This window comes from Manis pentadactyla, chromosome 12 (genome assembly GCF_030020395.1).
Source record: "Manis pentadactyla isolate mManPen7 chromosome 12, mManPen7.hap1, whole genome shotgun sequence".
Taxonomy (NCBI): domain Eukaryota; kingdom Metazoa; phylum Chordata; class Mammalia; order Pholidota; family Manidae; genus Manis; species Manis pentadactyla.
In genome coordinates, this window is record NC_080030.1 from 81,415,863 (window position 1) to 81,437,362 (window position 21,500).

Sequence of the window (21,500 nt, forward strand, 5' to 3'; positions counted from 1 at the left end):
ACTCTGAATGGGAAAGTTTGACTGCTTTGTCCTTTTTCAACCTTTTCTTTGGTGAATTAGAGGGATGCAATGTAATTACTTCTTACACACTGAGAGGATTCAAAGACTGAGCCTTCAAAAGAGAGATGGATTTGCCTCCTTGGGCTGCTTTTGACTTGGGCTCCAGGTTGAATGAGCCACTGAAGTCTATTGTAAGAGCACACGGGGCCCGGAGAGGGGCAGAGGCTGAAGAGAGGCACCAGAGATGGACGACGCCAAGTGGGACTCCAAGAGCCTGGGGTCAATCTAGGGGAAGTGGCCCAAGGAGGGGACAAAGCTGAGGGGCTCTGGGGAGGGATCTGAGTCCTCCCTGTGATGGCCCTGCAGCCACCGAGCAAGGACCTCCTGCAAGATGAGGCAGGCACATTCCTGGGCCTACCTCCCGGACACACAAGGAGTCTGCATTCTCCAGCCCTCGGCGTCTGGGTGGCGGCACGTGCCTAGATCTGGCCAATGGGATGTGGATGGAAGTAGCGAGTACCACTTCCAGGCCTGGAATATAAGAAGCCATCTATGTCCCTATTGCCCAGTCCTGCTCTCCCTTTCATTGTACCCTGGGCATTATAAAGATGGGGATGCTACGGGATAGGAAGGACTGGGAGGCTGTGTGAGGAGTATCCGCGCTGGATTTTGCGTAAGGGAGAAATAATAAGCTTTTACTGTGGTAAGCCACTGAAATCTGGGGTACATCTGTTAATGTAGTATAGCCTCACCTGGCATGACTAAAACACCGACTGTTTTGCTCAGGGTGCCTGTGAGCCCGAGAGCTGTCAGATCCTGGACACCCAGCAGGATGCTGGGGTGGTGGAAGGATCCTGCCTGTACTCAGGGGGCCGAACTGTATGTGCAAGCTCTGTCCATGCACGAACCCTCTAAGATGGGACCGCAGTTGCTGACACTTTGAATACACTGTATTTTATTTATCTAATATTTAAAATTAGAAAGAAGAGGACCCACATACATGCTGCTCACGGCTTTCATGGATACAATCCCCGAAGACAACTTCGTCACGGTTCCTTGCCACCTGCTCTTAGTCTGGGTCCCCCTGCAGAGCAGAGCCTGAGACAGACTTGTGCGCAGGGGCTTTGCTCAGCATGAGATCTTAAGGAGTAAGAGTTGGGGGAAAAGTGTAAAACTGGGAAATTTTACAGGAAGTGTAGAACCAGGAAGAAGGAAAAAAATACTACAAGGTTATTTCATCACGATATTTAGCACTGTGGGCAACAGGGGCTTGATGAAGAATGTATAGATAATTTGAGAACTTAAAAAAAATTTTAGAACAACGAGCGGAGAAATTGGTTGGCTGCGGCCGTAGCACCCCGCCTGCAGGGCCGGGCCAGCTGCCCCAGGCGGGCAGCGCGAGGGGCTGGGGGCGCGGAGGGCGAGGGGCCGCAGGGGGGGGCCACGCAGCCGTCTGCCGAAGCCGCGGCCACGGACCGCACCGAGGCTCTGGGCCTGTGAGGAAGGGCCCAAGAGCTATTTGGGACGCAGCCGTGCCCTGACATCCCCCCCGATCTTTAAGGAGAATGCTTGGGCATAGGACTTCCTGGCTCTTATCACCCATTTCCCAGAAGCTGAAAGTTAAGAGTGCGGGTCTGTCTTCTGCCTGACCTAAGCTCACCGCTTGGGTGAGAGGGCTACTACTCTGAAAGGTAGGCTGTCCGGGCCCCAGACGGTCCTGGCAGGGTCAAGTCCAGTTTCCTGTGGTGGTGAGCAACTTGATAATGTTCCTGGCAGTGACTTGGGTCACAGAGAGAACACCCCCAGACCTTGAATCCTGAGAGAGTATAACAGGGTTGGGGGCACTTTGAAGATCAATTTTATACAGGGGCGACACAAACAACTACATTCTGACCAGGCTCTTCTGTTTCTGTGACCGTCTGTATTCCCTGCCTCCTGCACGAATCCCTCTGAGTTTCCTTGTTCTTGTTATCCTCTCACTTGAACTCAACATCTATGAACTCCCAGTATCCTTCCAATAAGTTCCCTTCTCCTTAAGTCAGCCACAGTCAGACTGATAGAACAATCAGTGGACAAGAGAGAAGACGGGTGGGGCGGGTGTTGGGTGCAGGAGTAGCGCCGCACCCTCCCTGAACAGGTGTGAGCTCATCATGTCGCTCTCCGCTATATGTGTAACAAACTGCTGGATTCAACATCCAGTATGGATTGTGTTCATTATGACAAATTTTTAAGTAGAACTAAATTGTCTCTAAAAACCAGCTCTGCACAGTCTTGCCAGAATTAATATTCATTAAGAAAAAAAAACCCTTTAATTTGTGCCTCAGCAATTTACCGGTAATAGTCTAATCAGAATAAGAGTATATGTTTCTGATTTTATACTGCCCTATAGATGGTTTTTGATTCTGCTTCAATCTAATTTACCTTTAATGATATAATGAAAAAGATACCTGGAAATGTGGATTGTATAAATACATTTATCTCAGTTGTCTCCTAAAACCCAGTTCAAATGACAGTTAAGAAACAAAGAAGGCATATATACTCAAGGGTAAAGAGGAGTAAATGGACGACTAGCAATGGGCTCATCAGTTTGAAGAGAGCTGACACCTAACCTAGCAGGGTGGAAGGCAGTGACTAGAAACAGCTGATTCCCGCTGCAGAACCCTAGCAGGCCTCAAGAACCAGAGGCACCAAGTGCCGTGGAAGATGAGAATGTGGGCTGATGCTGAAAACAGAATGATTAGTTGAAAGTCTATGTCTGCAGCAGTTAGACTGCCCTTCCCCAGCACACACACCAGGCAAACTCCCCTCCCCCCACCACAGCTGGCCGCTGGGAAGGTGCAGCCCCTCGAGTTCTGGGTGTAGGACCAGAGGGGCAGCTGAGGCATGGGTGAGGAGGCACTGTACGCTGAAATGATGGAGGGATTAAATGTACCTATTACAAGGAAGCATCTTACACTTTAAAACTTTTCAATCGACTGTAAATAATCATTAAGTTCCAAAATGTGCAATATCCAGGTGTCTATTTTAGTATAACCTTTCTTTCTTTTTAGTATAACCTTTCTTAATTATCACTTATAAATAAAACTTCAGCCTATCCTAGGATTGAAGGCTGACTTGGTCTTAACAATCTTTTGCTTTGGGAACATGCTGAATCCATAACCAGGGACCCCCAGCCCAGGAAAGGAAATCTGTTCTGCACAGACCAGCAGCTCAGATACTGTTCGTTCTAGTGAGTGCCTCCAGTGTTCAGCTCCGGTCCTTTGTAACAGTAGTTGCAGAGTAAGTAGTAGTAAGTACGACCTGCTATAGAACCATGTGGCAGAATCTACTAGTTACCACATCAATATTCATTCTTCCTTGGTAACACTGCCCCCCACCACAAATTTTTAGGTAGAGATAGGGTTACTCTCAATAAAGGATGTATTTCTCACATTTCCTTGCAGTTAGGTGTGGCTATGCAGCTAAATTCAGACCAAAGAGATTAAAAAGAAAAGTTTCAAGGGAACTTCCAAGACATCTCATTAAAGACATCAGTTATGGGCCCTTTTACCCTTCTTGTCTCTTCTACTATAATACTACCTGGAGTGTAGCTGTGATACCTGGATCTCTAGCAGCTTTTTGGGGCAACAAAGGCCAGGTCTATACCCTAGAGATGGTGGAACAGAGATACAGAAGCAAAGTGTGTGGGTCCCTAATTAAAAAGAGCTGTCATACCAACCCTGGAATGTCTACCTAGTAAATTACTTTATAGGACAGAAAAAAATCTTCCATTTTGTTTAAGTCACTGCTAATTTGAGTTTCCATTATGAATCATAAAACAAATGGTATTTTTTTAAAATACAGAGCCGAGGTCTGACTTAGACTCCTAATTTCTCTAAAGTCTTCAGGAGATGGTTTACTCCATGAGGGTAGAGCCCATCAGTGTATCCCTCTAGGGCCTAGGAGAGTCTTCATGCAGTTTCAGTTGATGAACATTTTTAGAATGAATGAAGAGTCTTTTTTTGGAAAAACAAATCAAAAATGTTTCCTACAGCATTACAAATTCATCCTAATTTGATATGATTTTGATTATTATAATCTGCTTCAAAGATTACATTAAATATAATTCATTTTATATAAACCTTTGGTCAAAAGTAATACAGTCTTTATTTGGTCTTCTACCTTGTTAAAATTATAGAGAGAATTGGAGGGAAGCCAAGATGGTGGTGTGAGTTGAACAGCGGAAATCTCCTCCCAAAACCATATATATTTTTGAATATACATCAAATACAACTATTCCTAAAAGAGACACCAGAAGACACAGGACAACAGTCAGACTACATCTACACCTGCAAGAACCGAGCACCTCATGAAGGGGGTAAGATACAAGCCCTGGCCCGGCAGGACCCAAGCACCTACCACCCCAGGTCCCGGCGGGAGGAGAGGAGTCAGAGCAGGGAGGGAGAGGGAGCCCAGAACTGCTAAATAGTCAGCCCTAGCCATCTGCAACGGGAACGCAGACACACAGTGTGTGCGCAGTGTGCTGGATACTAGGGAAACAGGACAGTAAGACCTGTGAGCGGGTCCCCGCAGCCAGCACCCTTGGGACAAAGAAAAGCAAGTGCTTTTTGAAAGTCTTAAAGGGACAGGGACCCCACAGCTGGACGGAGGCATCCTGGGACACTTAGCCCAGCAGCTGTGAATCCCAGGGAACTACAGGTGCCCTAACCCCCTGGGCAGCAGCGCAGCTCAAAGGCCCCTCATGGCGATAAAAAGCCTCCCGCCTGTTCCCACTCCGACGTGGCTCTGCCATATCAGAACAGCAGCCTGAGGCCAGCCACGTCCACAGCAACCGTGGAGCTCCACAGCGGCCGGGCAAGAATCAGAGGCCCCGTCTGCGTGCAGAGGCCCAGCACAAGGCGCTAGGGATTGCTGTTCTCCCAGGAGAGGAAGGCCACAAACCAGCAAGAAGGGACATTCTCCCAGCCGTCACTTGTGCCAGCTCCGCAAACTATCTCTATCACATGAAAAGGCAGACGAATTTGATACAGCCCAAAATCACAGAGTCAGCCCCTGAGAAGGCAATAGACCTAACCAATCTCCCTGAAAAAGAATTCAAAAAAAGCTCATAACCATGCTGACGGAGCTGCAGAGAGATATGCAAGAGCTAAGGGATGACGTCTGGACGGAGATTACAGAAATGAAACAATCTGTGGAAGAATTTATGAGCAGAATGGATAAGATGCAAGAGGCCATTGATGGAATAGAAACCAGAGAACAGGAATGCATAGAAGCTGATGCAGAGAGAGATAAAAGGATCTCCAGGAATGAAACAATATTAAGAGAACTGTGTGCCCAATCCAAAAGGAACAATATCTGCATTACAGGGCTACCAGAAGAAGAGAGAGAAAAAGGGATAGAAAGTGTCTTTGAAGAAATAATTGCTGAGAACTTCCCCAAACTGGGGGAAGAAATAATGATCAGACCATGGAAGTACACAGAAATCCCAACAGAAGGGACCCAAGGAGGACAACACCAATACACATAATAATTAAAGTGGCAAAGATCAAGGACAAGGACAGATTATTAAAGGCAACCAGAGAAAGAAAAAAGGTCACCTACAAAGGAAAACCCATCAGGCTATCATCAGACTTCTCAACAGAAACCTTACAGGCCAGAAGACAATGGCATGATATATTTAATGCAATGAAACAGAAGGGCCTTGAACCAAGAATACAGTATCCAGCATGATTATCATTTAAATATGAAGGAGGGATTAAACAATTCCCAGACAAGCAAAAGTTGAGGGAATTTCCTCCCATAAACCACCTCTACAGGGTATTTTAGAGGGACTGCTCTAGATGGGAGCACTCCTACTACTAAATAGATGTCACCAGAGAAAATAAAATCACAGCAAAGAAAGCAGACCAACCAAATATTAATTAATGACAAAAAATAAAATCAACTACCCACAAAAGCAGTTAAAGGAAACACAAAAGAGCAGAGAATAAAACAACCAACATATAAAGAATGGAGGAGGAGGAATAAGTGAAAGACCTATACCCTGAAAACTATAAGACACTCTTAAGAGAAATTAAAGAGGACACTAACAAATGGAAACTCATCCCATGCTCTTGGCTAAGAAGAATTAATATCATCAAAATGGCCATCCTGCCCAAAGCAATATACAGATTGGATGCAATCCCTATCAAATTACCAACAACATTCTTCAACAAACTGGAACAAATAGTTCAAAAATTCATATGGAAGCACCAAAGACCCTAAATAGCCAAAGTAATCCTGAGAAGGAAGAATAAAGTGGGAGGGACCGCACTCCTAAACTTCAAGCTCTACTGCAAAGCCACAGTAATCAAGACAATTTGGTACTGGCACAAGAACAGAGCCACAGACCAGTGGAACAGAATAGAGACTCCAGACATTAACCCAAACAGTCAATTAATATACGATAAAGGAGCCATGAACATACAATGGGGAAATGACAGTCTCTTCAACAGATGGTGCTGGCAAAACTGAACAGCTACATGTAGGAGAATGAAACTGGATCACTGTCTAACCCCATACACAAAAGTAAATTCAAAATGGATCAAAGACCTGAATGTAAGTCATGAAACCATAAAACTCTTAGAAAAAAACATAGGCAAAAATCTCATGGACATAAACATGAGTGACTTCTTCATGAACATATCTCCCTGGGCAAGGAAAACAAAAGCAAAAATGAGCAAGTGGAACTACATCAAGCTGAAAAGCTTCTGTGCAGCAAAGGACACCATTAATAGAACAAAAAGGTACCCTACAGTATGGGAGAATATATTTGTAAATGACAGATCCAATAAAGGCTTGACATCCAAAATGTATAAAGAGCTCATGCACCTCAACAAACAAAAAGCAAATAATCCAATTAAAAAGTGGGCAGAGGAGCTGAACAGACAGTTCTCCAAAGAAGAAATTCAGATGGCCAACAGACACATGAAAAGATGCTCCACATTGTTAGTCATCAGAGAAATGCAAATTAAAACTACAGTGAGATATCACCTCACACCAGTAAGGATGGCTACCATCCAAAAGACAAACAACAACAAATGTTGGCAAGGTTGTGGAGAAAGGGGAACCCTCCGACACTGCTGGTGGGAATGTAAAGTAGTTCAACCATTGTGGAAAGCAGTATGGAGGTTCCTCAAAATGCTCAAAATAGAAATACCACTTGACCCGGGAATTCCACTCCTAGGAATTTACCCTAAGAATGCAGCAGCCCAGTTTGAAAAAGACAGATGCACCCCTATGTTTATCACAGCACTATTTACAATAGCCAAGAAATGGAAGCAACCTAAGTGTCCATCAATAGGTGAATGGATAAAGAAGATGTGGTACATATACACAATGGAATATTGTTCAGGCATAAGAAGAAAACAAATCCTACCATTTGCAACAACATGGATGGAGCTAGAGGGTATTATGCTCAGTGAAATAAGCCAGGCAGAGAAAGACAAGTGCCAAATGATTTCACTCATATGTGGAGTATAAGAACAAAGAAAAACTGAAGGAACAAAACAGCAGCAGAATCACAGAACCCAAAAATGGACTAACAGCTACCAAAGGGAAAGGGACTGGGGAGGATGGGTGGGGAGGGAGGGATAAGGGTGGGGAAGAAGAAAGGGAGTATTACAATTAGCATGTATAATGTAGGGGGGGGCATGAGGAGGGCTGTGCAGTACAGAGAAGACAAGTAGTGATTCTACAACATCTTACTACACTGATGGACTGTGGGGGGGACTTGGTGAAGGGGGGACCCTAGTAAACATAATGTTCTTCATGTAATTGTAGATTAATGATAACAAAAATTTAAAAATTATAGAGAGAATTTTATTATATTTTTTTTAGATAATTATTTTTTATTGAAGGGTAGTTGACGCACAGTATTACATTACATTAGTTTCAAGTGTACAACACAGTGATAAAACATTTATATACATAATTCTAGGTTCCAGCTATCACCCTACCAAGCTGTTACAATATCTTGACTATATTCCTTATGCTATACATTACATCCCGGTTACTTATTTATTTTACCATTGGAAGTCTGTCCTTTTTTTTTTTTTTTTGTGAGGGCATCTCTCATATTTATTGATCAAATGGTTGTTAACGACAATAAAATTCTGTATAGGGGAGTCAATGCTCAATGCACAATCATTAATCCACCCCGAGCCTAATTTTCGTCAGTCTCCAATCTTCTGAGGCATAACAAACAAGTTCTTACATGGAGAACAAATTCTTACATAGTGAATAAGTTACATAGTGAACAGTACAAGGGCAGTCATCACAGAAATTTTCGGTTTTGCGCATGCATTATGAACTATAAACAGTCAGTTCAAATATGAATACTCATTTGGTTTTTATACTTGATTTATATGTGGATACCACATTTCTCTCTTTATTATTATTATTTTTAATAAAATGCTGAAGTGGTAGGTAGATACAAGATAAAGGTAGAAAACATAGTTTAGTGTTGTAAGAGAGCAAATGTAGATGATCAGGTGTGTGCCTGTAGACTATGTGTTAATCCAAGCTAGACAAGGGCAATAAAACATCCACGTATGCAGAAGATTTCTCTCAGAACGGAGGGGTGAGGTTCTAAGCCTCACCTCTGTTGATCCCCAATTTCTCACCTGATGGCCTCCCTGCGACTGTGCCTGTCTTAGGTTGTTCCTCCCTTGAGGAATCTTACCCATCTCTGACTAACCAGTCATCTTCCGGGGCCATACAGGGAAATGTAAAGTTGGTAAGTGAGAGAGAAGCCTTATTGTTTGAAATGGTTAGCTTTTTATTTCTTTGCATATTTATGCCCTGTAGCTTCTATGCCCAGCATTTGTCTTGAGGTATCTTTACCACTTGGAAGAATTATGATACTCGGTAAATTTGATATGCGGCACGAATTCTATTTAAGGGTTGTAATTAGGAAGGAAGAAGAAAAGCTATAGAAGTAGCAGGCGGAAGAAAACATGGGAAGATTGATTATTTCTTTGACATATCTTCTTGTAGAGTAACTTCAGCATGTATAGGTTTTAAACTACTACTTAAATTGCGCACACACATTAACATAATAGGAGTATAGTTACATAACCAAAGCATATCTGTAATTACCAGCCATCTCCAGTGAAACCAAGAAAACCAGTTAGGCACCTTAGGCATTTGTGAAAACTTATCTATGATATGGTGGACATTGTCCAACTGAACTTGAACAGTCTGAGAGAAATCAGACAAATTAAAACAACCCATTCCTGGGGAATGTTCACATCCCTTATGTTCTTTTAACAGTAAATCGTCTGTAGTTGTAAGATTTTGGAGTGCTACAATTTGCACTTTTCCTAATTCTTGGTTGAGTTCCAACAGTATAGATCCAGTCAAATTTGTTGTTTTACTGTATGCACAGGCCAGCTTAGATATCTCCTTCATTCCCATGGCAAGTCCAGGAGCTGGTGGGATGAGTGCATCTACAGCTGTAGCAGTGCGTGGATCTTTGTTGGGGTTTTTTGATGATCATCTTCTGGCATGAGTCTTCCAGAGAGTGCTGATGTTGGAAGTTCTCTTTCATATCGTATCTTAGTTCATTTTTGGGGTAGCCCAATTAGGCTTTGATCTTCTGTATAAACACAATCAGACCCTTTGCCTACACTTTTATATGCCCTTTATACCCTTGTGTAGAACTCATTGGAGGTTACCACACAGGAACTGCCCTCTTTTTTTTTTTTTTTTTTTTTTTGTTTTGTTTTGTTTTTGGTATCACTAATCTACACTTACATGACGAATATTATGTTTACTAGGCTCTCCCCTATACCAGGTCTCCCCTATAAACCCCTTTACAGTCACTGTCCATCAGCATAGCAAAATGTTGTAGAATCACTACTTTCCTTCTCTGTGTTGTAGAGAATTTTATTATTATACTGTTTGCTTCCATGGCATTCTTCATTAGTGGGTCAGAAACTAAAATGGATCAGGCAGCACAGGTTAAGTTATACCACAGGAATAAACAACTCCAAAATCTCACTAGTTTAAAACTACAAAAATTTAGTTCTGGTCAGCAAGCAACTCTGTTCCATATTTTCGTTTTTAGGCTGATGGAGTCTCCTCCACCCAGACTAGGGGAAATGCCCCTTGGTTTCTAAAGCTTCCATTCAGAAATGACACATATCACTTTTACTCATATATCATTGACTAAATGAGTCACATGGTCACAAGGGGCAGTCCGGAAGTGCACCCCACTGGATACCCAGGCTGAACATCCCAGAGCTACTGGAGAATGGTGAATGATGGATTACTGATTGACTACTAGACATGGCATTTCAAAATTAATTCTGAGTTATGTGTGGCCTCATTTCAGTCTTGCCCCAGATTTGCTTTCAGTAATTCATAAAATAAGAAAGATTTGGTTGGTTACTAGAATGAGCCAGCTACATTTATTATGATTATGGAGAGTGAAATTTTCCTGAGGGGTGAGAGGATTAGCTCCAACTGCAATCTTCTAGTGTTTACTTGTGGCTACCTGACGATGAACAACAAAACAACACAGCTTCTTAAAGTCTTGTGAGTGTAGCCTGGTTATGTCATCTCAGATCAGTGGTTCATAAGTGTGCAGGATTTCTGGGGAATCTCCAGAATGCACTTAAGTGTTCACAAAATGTTTTCTTTTCCAAACATATCTGTGTGAGATTGGATTAACTCCATGCACTTTAATTAAGACAACATATTGCATTAGACTGAATGCAAAGCAGAGCATCCAATTTTTTTGTTTTTGCTTGTCCCAAATTGAGATTATCTGCTATTCCCAAATAAATTCATTTTGCTTGTAAGACAGTTTGCTCTTTTGTTTTTTTTTTCAGGTCAATAGACTGAAGAACTATTGCCTTAGATAATACTCTGTTAAATTTCAATTTAATCTTTTGAAAGAGAATTATTAAATAGCACTTTCTCTACACTGAAAAATTTAAGGATCAATGAGATTGTGATAACAGTTTGTTTTTACCTACACTGCACTGTGAAAACTCATCCAGTTGCTTGGTAAGAGTAGTCTGACATATCTATATTGACACACCAAATTAACTACATATTCGAATTACAAAAGAATAATATTCAGTTAATCTGTTGAATACTACCTGAGAATAGAACTAGTCACTGAATGAAGATACATATAGCTGTCAATAACTAAAATCACCTGGAAAGAGGTTGAAATAAGAAATTCATATTCTCATATTATAAACCCAGATGTTGGATATTTCCACAGGTGGTTACTTGATAGTCTCAACTGCATCAAAATGTTTCCAGGATCTTCACATCCTTCTAACCTGCCAGTTTCAGGATCTCTCATATAAGCTCTCATAAGCCCCAAATCGTGATACTCAGAGTAAATACAGGATAGAGAGGTAGAACATGGAGGACTAGCATATTTCCTTCCATGTTTTTCTTTTAGGCAACAAGAAATACTTTTCCCAGAATCACCCTACCACCATAACACAGACTTCTTCTAAAATATCATTGATCAGAATTGGATCACTTGACTTTTCAAACCAATCACTGGCAAGACCAATCATGATTCTCTCTTTGTGTCTGAGGAAGGAATGGCTTTTCAAAAGCACCTGACTTCTTGATATCTGCACAAAACTGGGGTTCTTTAGCAAGAATGGGAGTGGGAATAGGGGTGGGGAACAGCTATGACATAGGCAACCAGTAAGTGCTTGCAAAATCATGACAACTGAAATATCTCATTGTAATAACCATGACAGAGACTATTATGGGATAATAGATCAAATTCAGAGACATTCCATAAAGGATACAATTGTCTGTTTTCCTTCTTTCAATTCATCAGTAATCACTGAGCACCTAATGGATGTCTAGTAGCATTAAAGATGTTCAAAGTCTCATTTTCTTAAGTCTTATTTAATAGTTCATTTTTAGCTTGTAGTCTTCTATAAATCCCCATATATATTTCATTCAATAACAACAAAAAGCCAATTCTACTCAGTTTTATACTACCATACCTTTGTTTCCTTACTTAAATGATCATGTATGTATTGCTGCTGACATATTTTAGTGTCACACCTTTTAAACTTAATACTTTTCAGTTAAAATTTGGCTATCCATTAAACTGGGAGTCATTTACATATCTAAGGAATATAAATTCCATTTATGATTCAACTAATTCTCTAAGTAATTAATAAAGCTCAGAAACAAATACAGAACATACTACTCGCTATGCCCTTGCTTCTCTGGAGCAACCCGCGCACCAGCTGTCTGGCCTCCCACTGGTAGTGTGAGCCAGCTGCAGCTATTTTCTTCTATTATTTTGTATGATCTGACTATACAAGGAATGATTTATAGATCATTTAGGAAAGGATACTTGGCCATTTTTCGTCCAAGATTCAGCTTCAGTGTCATTTTTTCAGAGAGCCTCCTTGATCATGCTGTTCACAAAAGGCCTCCTCCAATTACTTTGTATTAAATCAGACATCTAATTCTGTCTGAAGCACTCTTGCAGATCTGTAATTATCACCTTCATTATTTGTTCAATATCTGCTTCCCAACTAGAGTATAAGCACTAGGAGTGCTTGTAATTAAGACATGTTGGTGTTATTCTATACTGTATGCTCAAAGCTTAATACTGTGCCTGGCACTATTTAACTGAATCTAGTTTTCTTTCCTGAATCATCTATTTAATGTTATATTCTGAAAGAAAAATTTTAAACTAAATCTTGCTGCTTCTATTTTGGCCATTGATATTTAATAATATAGGATATTAAAATTGTATAGCTAATGGACATTTAACATAAGATGTCAGGTGTGATAAAACATGGTAAAATATAATTTTATAATGGGACATATCAATCTCCTTTTATATCAAATGGACACATTTTTTATATATTGTATTTTTATTTCATATACTTTATTAAGCATGAGAAATTAACCTATTTGGGGCTGACACAGTAATTTAGAAATGTCTAGATGTAAAACCCACAAGAACTTATAATAGTTTATTTTTCCAAAGCTAAACGTCAATTATTTTGGAAGTTGAATATTTTACACCTTCAATATACTTTTAAGTGGAACAACCTCTTATGAACTCTCATTATGGCTTAAATAATATTCAGCCAACTGTAATTACAATATAAAGCACGGACTATTTTTGTCATTAAATATTATACTTTGTTGTTTTATTAACCATGGAAGAAAGTTACTTGAGGGGTACAATGAAATCTTGCTGTTTTCAGTGGAGATACTCCCATGTATGAGTGTGACTAGCACAAACTTGCTAAATCTCTCTCTGAGCCATCTGGGGGCACCTTTTTGGTTCAAAACAACACAGGCTAGCTCAGCTCAATTCTAAGTCAGTTTTTACCACAACTGTTATCTTTATCTTAAACCTGGGAAGATTTTCAAATGCCTGAAGTTTAGAAATGTCACTTTTCACTAAGAATATGATCCTCAAAATTAAATTAGATGTGTATTAAATCGGTTATGTCAAATGAGATTTTATTGGCATAAAATGTGGAACATAGAAGTTTCAATACAATTGTAAAGAAAATAGGAGGTTTTTTTAAGCTAACTAGTAAGTTTAGAACATACTCATACTAATCTACTAATTCATACTGTATCTACTATGACAAAATTAAATTCCTAGTCACTTGACTACACTTGCTTGCACTTTAGTTCAATCTCAAGTTAGAGTGATGCAAATGCTCCTTTTATAATGGCCTCAGGATGATGTCCTTGGTTTTGGCAAATCAGCAATAGTGGAGACTTCACTGAAAGACCTGACAGATAGTTTGCCACAGCACTCGGTTGTCTGGAGGCCTAGATCCTTACTGCAGACCCAATGCCATCTTTTTTAAAGAACATGCTCTGATCACCACAAATAACATTCATGAGGAACCTTGGGGAGACTGCAATGCAGTAAAACTACCTAGAACTTCCCAGAGACCAGTGTAAATATATACTTGAACCCAAATTCTAAAGTTATAATAGACATTATAATGATCACTTTTTCCAACAGTGATGCAGGTTTTGAAAAATCCACAAATCACAAACATTTAAAATAGGCTCAGTTCTTATTGCAGTGATTAGTTCTTCAAGCCCAGACTGAAAGTGGTTAGGAGTCAATCCTTTAAGGTCATATTTGGTTTTTATATTGAACTATACTTTGCATACCATAAAATTCACCCATTTTAGCTATACATTTAATTGTGCATGACATTTAGAAAATTACAGAGTCATGCGACCATCATTGCAATCCAATTTCAGAATATTTCCATCACTGCAAAAAGATCCATCATATATATTATGTTTAGGGTTTTGTATAGCATTTTTCACAACTTTTCGGCATGAAAATGTAATTATATAATATAAATAAGATACCAAAAATGTTAACGTATTTGACTGCTGGCATTCAGACACAAAGATATAATTTTCCTAGAAAGGAGAACATTTTGTATGTACAATCTTTTTAAAAGGGATTTAAAAATATGCCTAGATAATTGGGCATATATTTCAGTTTTCCTTAAATAATATCCATGAAGCCATGGACAAAAGGGGCTCTATACAAACTGAGACTGGCTCTATTTTGTACAAGCAAAATTGGCATTATTCAGGAGTCACATGGTGTCAATAGCAGATGTGAGTCATTATATTTCCCTCATTCCTTCACACTTCTGTTTCTCACTTCAGTCTCTAAGTAGAGAATAATTCATATCCTAGTTGAGGTCATTCTGTCCATCAAAAAGAGCAGGGCAATATCAGGTTACATTAAAAATTGGGACCTAATTCTGAGTTTCCTTTCCATTGGTTATTATTTTCTGGGTAATAAAGAGGTACATATCCCTTGATTTTATGTAGTCTTGCTATATTTCATTCTTCCTTCTCAGGAATCATCACCTAGCATCCCTTCCCCAGGTTATGCTTCTTTTCTCTCATCGTATAGTCATGCAAAAATAAAAAATTAAAAACACAAAAAGCAGGTTAGGAACACATGCACCATGCAGTGTAAGCTGAACTTATAATAATTTCTTTAATAAATTATAAAAGTTGGTGATTTGAATGTCTGTTGGAATATAAGCTGCATAAAAGTAAGGGGTTTTCTCTGTGTTGTTCAGTAACACATCCTAAGCTTCTAGCACAGTGCCTGGCACATAGTAAATGTTCAATAAATACTTGCTGAATGAGTCAAGATTTTTATATTCTTTATCCTAAAAGATTCTATATATTGTTCCACCTCATTGTTATGTTATAAAAAGCAAATCAACATGTTATAAAAAGCACATATTTTAGAAATGGAAAAATTCCTAAAAACATAAATCTGCCAAGAATGAATAAGGAAGAAATAGAAAATCTAAATAGACAAATTAGTGTTAAGGAGATCGAATCAGTAATCAAAAGCCTCCCAGGAGGCACCCGACAGTATAGGATAATATATTCATAAATGACTCATCTCATAAGGGATTAGCACCCAAAATATACAACAAACTCATACACTTCAACACCCAAAAAACAAATACCTGATTAAAAAGTGGGCAGAGGACCTGAACAGACACTTCTCCAAAGAAGAAATACAGATGGCTAACAGGCACATCAAAAGATGCTCCACATCGCTACTCATTAGGGAAATGCAAATTAAAACCACAATGAGATATCCTCTCACACCAGTTAGGATGGCCAGTATCCAAAAGACAAGAAATAACAAAAGACAAAAATGCTGGTGAGGTTGCAGAGAAATGGAAACCCTCCTACACTGCTGGTGGGAATTTAAACTAGTGCAACCATTGTGGAAAGCAATATGGAGGGTCCTCAAAAAACTAAAAATAGAAAACCATTTGACCCAGTAATTCCACTCCTAGGAATTTACCCAAAGAAAACAAGATCCTGGATTCAAAAAGACATATGCATCCCTATGTTTACTGCTGCACTATTTGCAATAGCCAAGATATGGGAGCAACCTAAGTGTCCATCAGTAGATGAATGGATAAAGAAAATGTGGTACATATACACAATGGAATATTATTCAGCCATAAGAAGAAAACAAATCCTACCATTTGCAACAACATGGATAGAGCTAGAGGTTATTATGCTCAGTGAAATAATCCAGGTGGAGAAAGACAAATACTAAATGATTTCACTTATTTGTGGAATATAAAAACAAAGTAAAACAGAAGGAACAAAACAGCAGTAGACTCATAGACACCGAGAAGGGACTAGTGGTTACCAACAGGGAGGGGTTGAGGAGAGGTTTGGGGAAAAGGGGAAAGGGGACTAAGGGGCACAATAATTTATAATCATGATATAGGTTGGTCACAGGGACACTAGTACAGTATGGGGAATACAGTTAATGATTCTGTAACATCTTAGTATGTTGGTACACAGTGACTGCACTGGAGGAGAGGAGGATTTGATAATCTGGGTAACTGCTGGACCACTGTGTTGTGTATTTGAAACCAACATAATATTGTATATCAGTGATACTTTAATAAAAAAATAGCAATCAATGATGACAGTAAACAATTAAAAAATTATAACAATAAAAAATTGACTCCTTTACCATTTTAAAATTTAAGGATTTATAAGGACAAAAAAAAAAGCATCCCAGCAAACAAAAGTCCAGGACCACATAGCTTCACTGGTGAATTCTACCAAACATTCAAAGAAGAATTAATACTAAGCCTTCTTAAACTCTTCAAAAAAATAGAAGAGGAGGGAACACCTTCAAGTTCATTTTATAAGGCCATCATTACCCAGATACCAAAACCAGACAAAGATACTAAAAAGAAAAGAAGATTACCGGTCAATATCCCTGGTAAACATCAATGCAAAAATCTTCAACTGAATATTAGCAAACTGAATTCAACAATACACTAAGAGGATCATACACCATGATCATGTGGAATTTATTCCAGGGATGCAGGATGGTTCAACATCCATCAATCAATCAATGTGATACACCACATTAACAAAATGAAAGATAGAATTCATATGATCATCTCCGTAGATGCAGAAAAAGCATTTGACAAAATTCAATATTCATTTATGATTAAAAAAACCTCTCAACAATTGGGTATAAAGGAAATGGCATTGAAACATAATAAAGACCATATATGAGAAGCCCACATCTAATATCATACACACTGGTGTAAAACTGAAAGCTTTTCCTCTAAGATCAGGAGCAAGACAAGGATGCCCACTCTTGCTACTTTTATTCAATATTATTCAATACAGAATTGGAAGTCATACCAGAGTAATTAGACAAGAAAAACAAATAAAAAGGCATCCAAGTCAGAAAGGAAGAAAAACTGTCTTTATTTGCAGATGACATCATATTATACATAGAAAACCCTGTAAAAACTCTTAGAACTAATAAATGAATTCAATAAGTTGTAGAATACAAAATGAATATACAAATATCAGTTGGAATTCTATACACTAATAACAATCAGAAAGAGAAATCAAGAAAATGATTCCACTTACAGTTGCATCAAAAAGAATAAAATACCTAGGAATAAATTCAACCAAGGAAGTGAAAAACCTGTACACTGAAAACTATAAAACACTGATGAAATAAATTTAATATGACACAAATAAATGGAAAGATATTCTGAGCTCATGAATTGGAAGAATTAATATTGTTAAAATGTCCATACTACCTGAAACAGTCTACAAATTTAATGTGATCCCTATCAAAATTCCACTGGCATTTTCTAGAGAAATACAACAAATAGCCCTACAACTTGTATGGAACCACAAAAGACCCTGAAGAATCAAGGCAATATTGAGTAAGAACAAAGCTGGAGGCATCATGTTTCCTGATTTCAAAGTATATTACAAAGCTGTAGTCATCTAAACAGTATTTATATAAACAAAGGCACATAGATCAAAGAAACAAAATAGAAAGCCCAGAAACAAACCCATGCATATATGGTCACTTAATTTATGACAAAGGAGCCAAGAATATACAAAGGGAAGAGGACAGTCTCTTCAATAAATGATGTTGGGAAAACTGGACAGCCACATGCAAAAGAACAAAATTTGACCACTAACCACTCTCTTACATCACACACAAAACCAACTAAAAATGAATTAAAGACTTGAACACAAGGCATTAAACCATAAAACTCCTAGAAGAAAACATTGGTAAGCTACTTGGCATTGGTCTTGGTGATAATTTTTTGGGTATGAGATCAAGAGCAAAGGAAACAAAAGCAAAAAATAAACAAGTGGGACTATATCAAACTAAAAAGCTTCTTCACAGCAAAGGAAACCATCCACAAAATGAAAAGGCAGCCCATTGAATGGGAGAAAATATTTGCAAATCATATATCTGATAAGGGTTCAAAATGTATAAAAATCCTATACAACACAATACCAAAAAGCCCCCAAATAATTCGATTAAAAATGAGCTCAGGATCTGAATAGACACTTTCTAAAGAAAACATACAGATGGCCAACAGGTACATGAAAAGGTGCTCAACATCACTACCCATCAAGGAAATGCAAATCCAAATCACAATGAAATATCACCTTACAGTGGTTAGAATGGCTACTATCAAAAAGACAAAAAATAACAAGTTTGAAAAGGATGTGGAGAAAAGAGAACCCTTGGGCACCATTGGTAGGAATGTAAACTGGTATAGAAAGCAGTATGCAGTATGAAGGTTCTGCAAAAAATTAAAAATAGAACTACCATATCATCTGGCAATTCTACTTCTGGGTATTTGTCCAAAGGAAATGAAAACACTAACTTGACAAGATATCTGCACCCCTATGTTTATTGAAGCATTATTTTTAAGAGCCAAGATACATAGGCAACCTACGTGTCCATCTATGGATGAATGGATACAGAAACTGTGGTATATATACAGTGAAATATTATTAAGCAATAAAAAAGAAATACTGCCATTTGCAACAATATGGATAGACCTTGAGGGTAGTATGCCAAATGAAATAAGTCAGAGATGAATACAGTATGATCTCACTTATATGCAGAATCTCATAGATACAAAACATCAAACTCATAGAAACAGAGAACAAATCGGTGGTTGCCAAGGACCAGGTGGGTGGGGGTGAAATGATGAAGGTGGCCAAACCTCAAGCTATAAAACAAATAAGTCCTGGGGATATAGTGTCCACCTAGTGACTGTAGTTAATAACAATGTATTGGTGATTCAAAAATTGCTAATAGAGTAAATCATAAAAGCTCTCATCAAAATAAAAGAAAAATTGTAAATATGTGTGATGATGGATGTTAACTAGACTTATTTTAATGATTATTTCCCAGTATACATATATATAAAATCATTATGTTGTACACCTGAAACTAATACAGGTCAATTACACATCAGTAAAAAAGTAAATTTTAAGTGCACTGTGGGACTCATATAGAATTCTAAAATAAGTTTAAAATGTAACATAAATAAGTTACATTAGCCTTGGCACACTGGAAATGAGCTTCAACATCTGTATAAATAGGTGGCATAAATGGAATAAATACATAAATGAAAGACTTAAGATCTTCTAGCCTTAATAATCCATATTCTATTTTTCAGTTTACCTAAACTTGATCAAGTATAAATATTAGCAATTTTTATTAATTTGATTTCCTTTATTTCTTCTAGCAATGCACTATTTTTTGCAATTTTATGACAACTGATGTTTTATCAGATACATGTCTCATCATCACATAACACCCTCCTTCTCCACACCAGACCTAGTCACCTTGATTAAACTGTTTCTCAAATATTCCCAGACCTGGATTACTGTCATCACTGATGCACACTCTCCAAGTGCATGCAAATCCTCGCCAGGGCTGTTGATCTCATTTTTCCCTTCCCCCTAGCAGCCCATTAGCCATCAACCAGCCACTTCTCTCTAGAGGCCTCTCCTGCATAGTCCTCTCTTCATTTATACACATTCTCCAGTCTCTTGTACCCTAAAAATAAAACCCTTTACTGATTCAAACATTTCCCTTCTTTTTTCTCTCAAAAGGTGAGCCTCAATTTACTGTTCTTTATTTTTTTCACCTCTACCGCCCAACTTACTGTAAAACAAACATTCATGTCTATATACTTAAGATGGTGTTTTAAAGCCATTTATAACCCCTTAATCACAGACTTCATGGAACTCATGTCCTTATCTTGTTTGACCCCTTGATGGTACTTGATGCCTTGGACCTTTTCTTGCTTGTTGGAATTCTTTCGTCCCACATTTCCACCAAACCTGCTCTACAAATGCACCTTCTCTTACATTCACCATTCCGTGTTTTTTTTTTTTTACATATGCTCTAACTTTACAACCAAATGATGCTAACCAGAGCTCTGTTCTTGGTCCTGTACTTGAGCTACAAAATTTCTCTGGTAAAACAAATCAATTCCTACAGTTTTAATTATCACTTCTTCACTTATGACTCCCAAAATGTAATCTTTAGCCCTAGAGACTGACTTAAAGATGGCGATGTTATAGGTGAGACAGAAACCTCCTCCCAAAATCACATATAATGTGAAAATATAGCAAATACAACTAATCCTGAAAGAGCAACAGGAAAGAAGGCTGCAACAGACTGCCTACATCTGGGAAAAGAGCAAACCACATGGAAAAGGGTAAAGTATCAAAGCCACAACCCAGTGGAACCCAAGCCCTTCCCCCAACCCAGCTCATGGAGGGGATGGAAGAGAAATGGATCAGGGAAAGGGTGAAGGCATAGGACTTCTGAACACCCAGCCCTGGAGATCTGCTTTGGGAGCACAAACCTACCTTACATGGTGCTTTGGAGGATCGGTGGGGTTGGAAAGCAAAGACAGGTGGAATACTTGGACAGACTGAGATCCCAGCTGCTTGTGGAAAACGGGTACCCCAAACCGGCTGCTCTGGGACAAAGACAGGCAGGCACTCTGAGAGACTTCCCAACAGCAAGAGGGCTGCTAATGAGACAAGGATTGCACAGAGCTTGCTGCTCAGGAGAAAGGACAGGTGGAAAAATTGTATGGGTGCACTCAGTCCAGCAGGCTGGGAACTTTCAGGAGCTTCAGGCGCTCCATCCCTCCAGCTGGCAGTGCCACTACAAGGCCTCCAACCACGATACACAGCCTGCTGCTCCTTCCTCCAGCTGGTTCTGACTCACAAGCATGCTGCACCTGACATTGCACCAAGACAGCTAGAGGGCATCCCAGACTACAGCAGCTACAAGGGCACAGTATAGAGACTCTTCCCTGTGTTTGACCCACTGGCCCTGGCAGTGGAGGCAGGCACTGCAGTTGGGAAGCACTAAAGAGCTCTTTCCTCCTGGTAGGCACCAGTACCACTTGCCTGCAACCCCCGCCATTGCTCCAGGGACTGAACAGCTCCAGAGAGTAAAGTTTCTGGGCACTAAAGGGCGCCACCTACACCAAGTTATTACAAATATGAAATGAGAAAAGAAACTGGTACAAACCAAAATCCCAAAAACACCAGAAAGAGGATGAAGTGACACTGAACTAACC

The 21,500-nt window shown here is 39.2% G+C and overlaps 1 protein-coding gene across 1 annotated transcript in view; it reads left to right on the plus strand.

Annotated features, from left to right (window-relative positions):
* The first annotated feature begins 608 nt into the window (after nucleotides 1-608).
* RIPPLY2 (ripply transcriptional repressor 2) overlaps nucleotides 609-21,500 on the plus strand; it is a 32,332-nt gene continuing 11,440 nt past the window's right edge. The window contains exons 1-3 of the mRNA XM_057489235.1: nucleotides 609-644; nucleotides 787-879; nucleotides 1,318-1,496. Of these exons, the coding sequence (XP_057345218.1) occupies nucleotides 609-644; nucleotides 787-879; nucleotides 1,318-1,496 (308 nt within the window). The remainder of the gene's footprint in view (nucleotides 645-786; nucleotides 880-1,317; nucleotides 1,497-21,500) is intronic.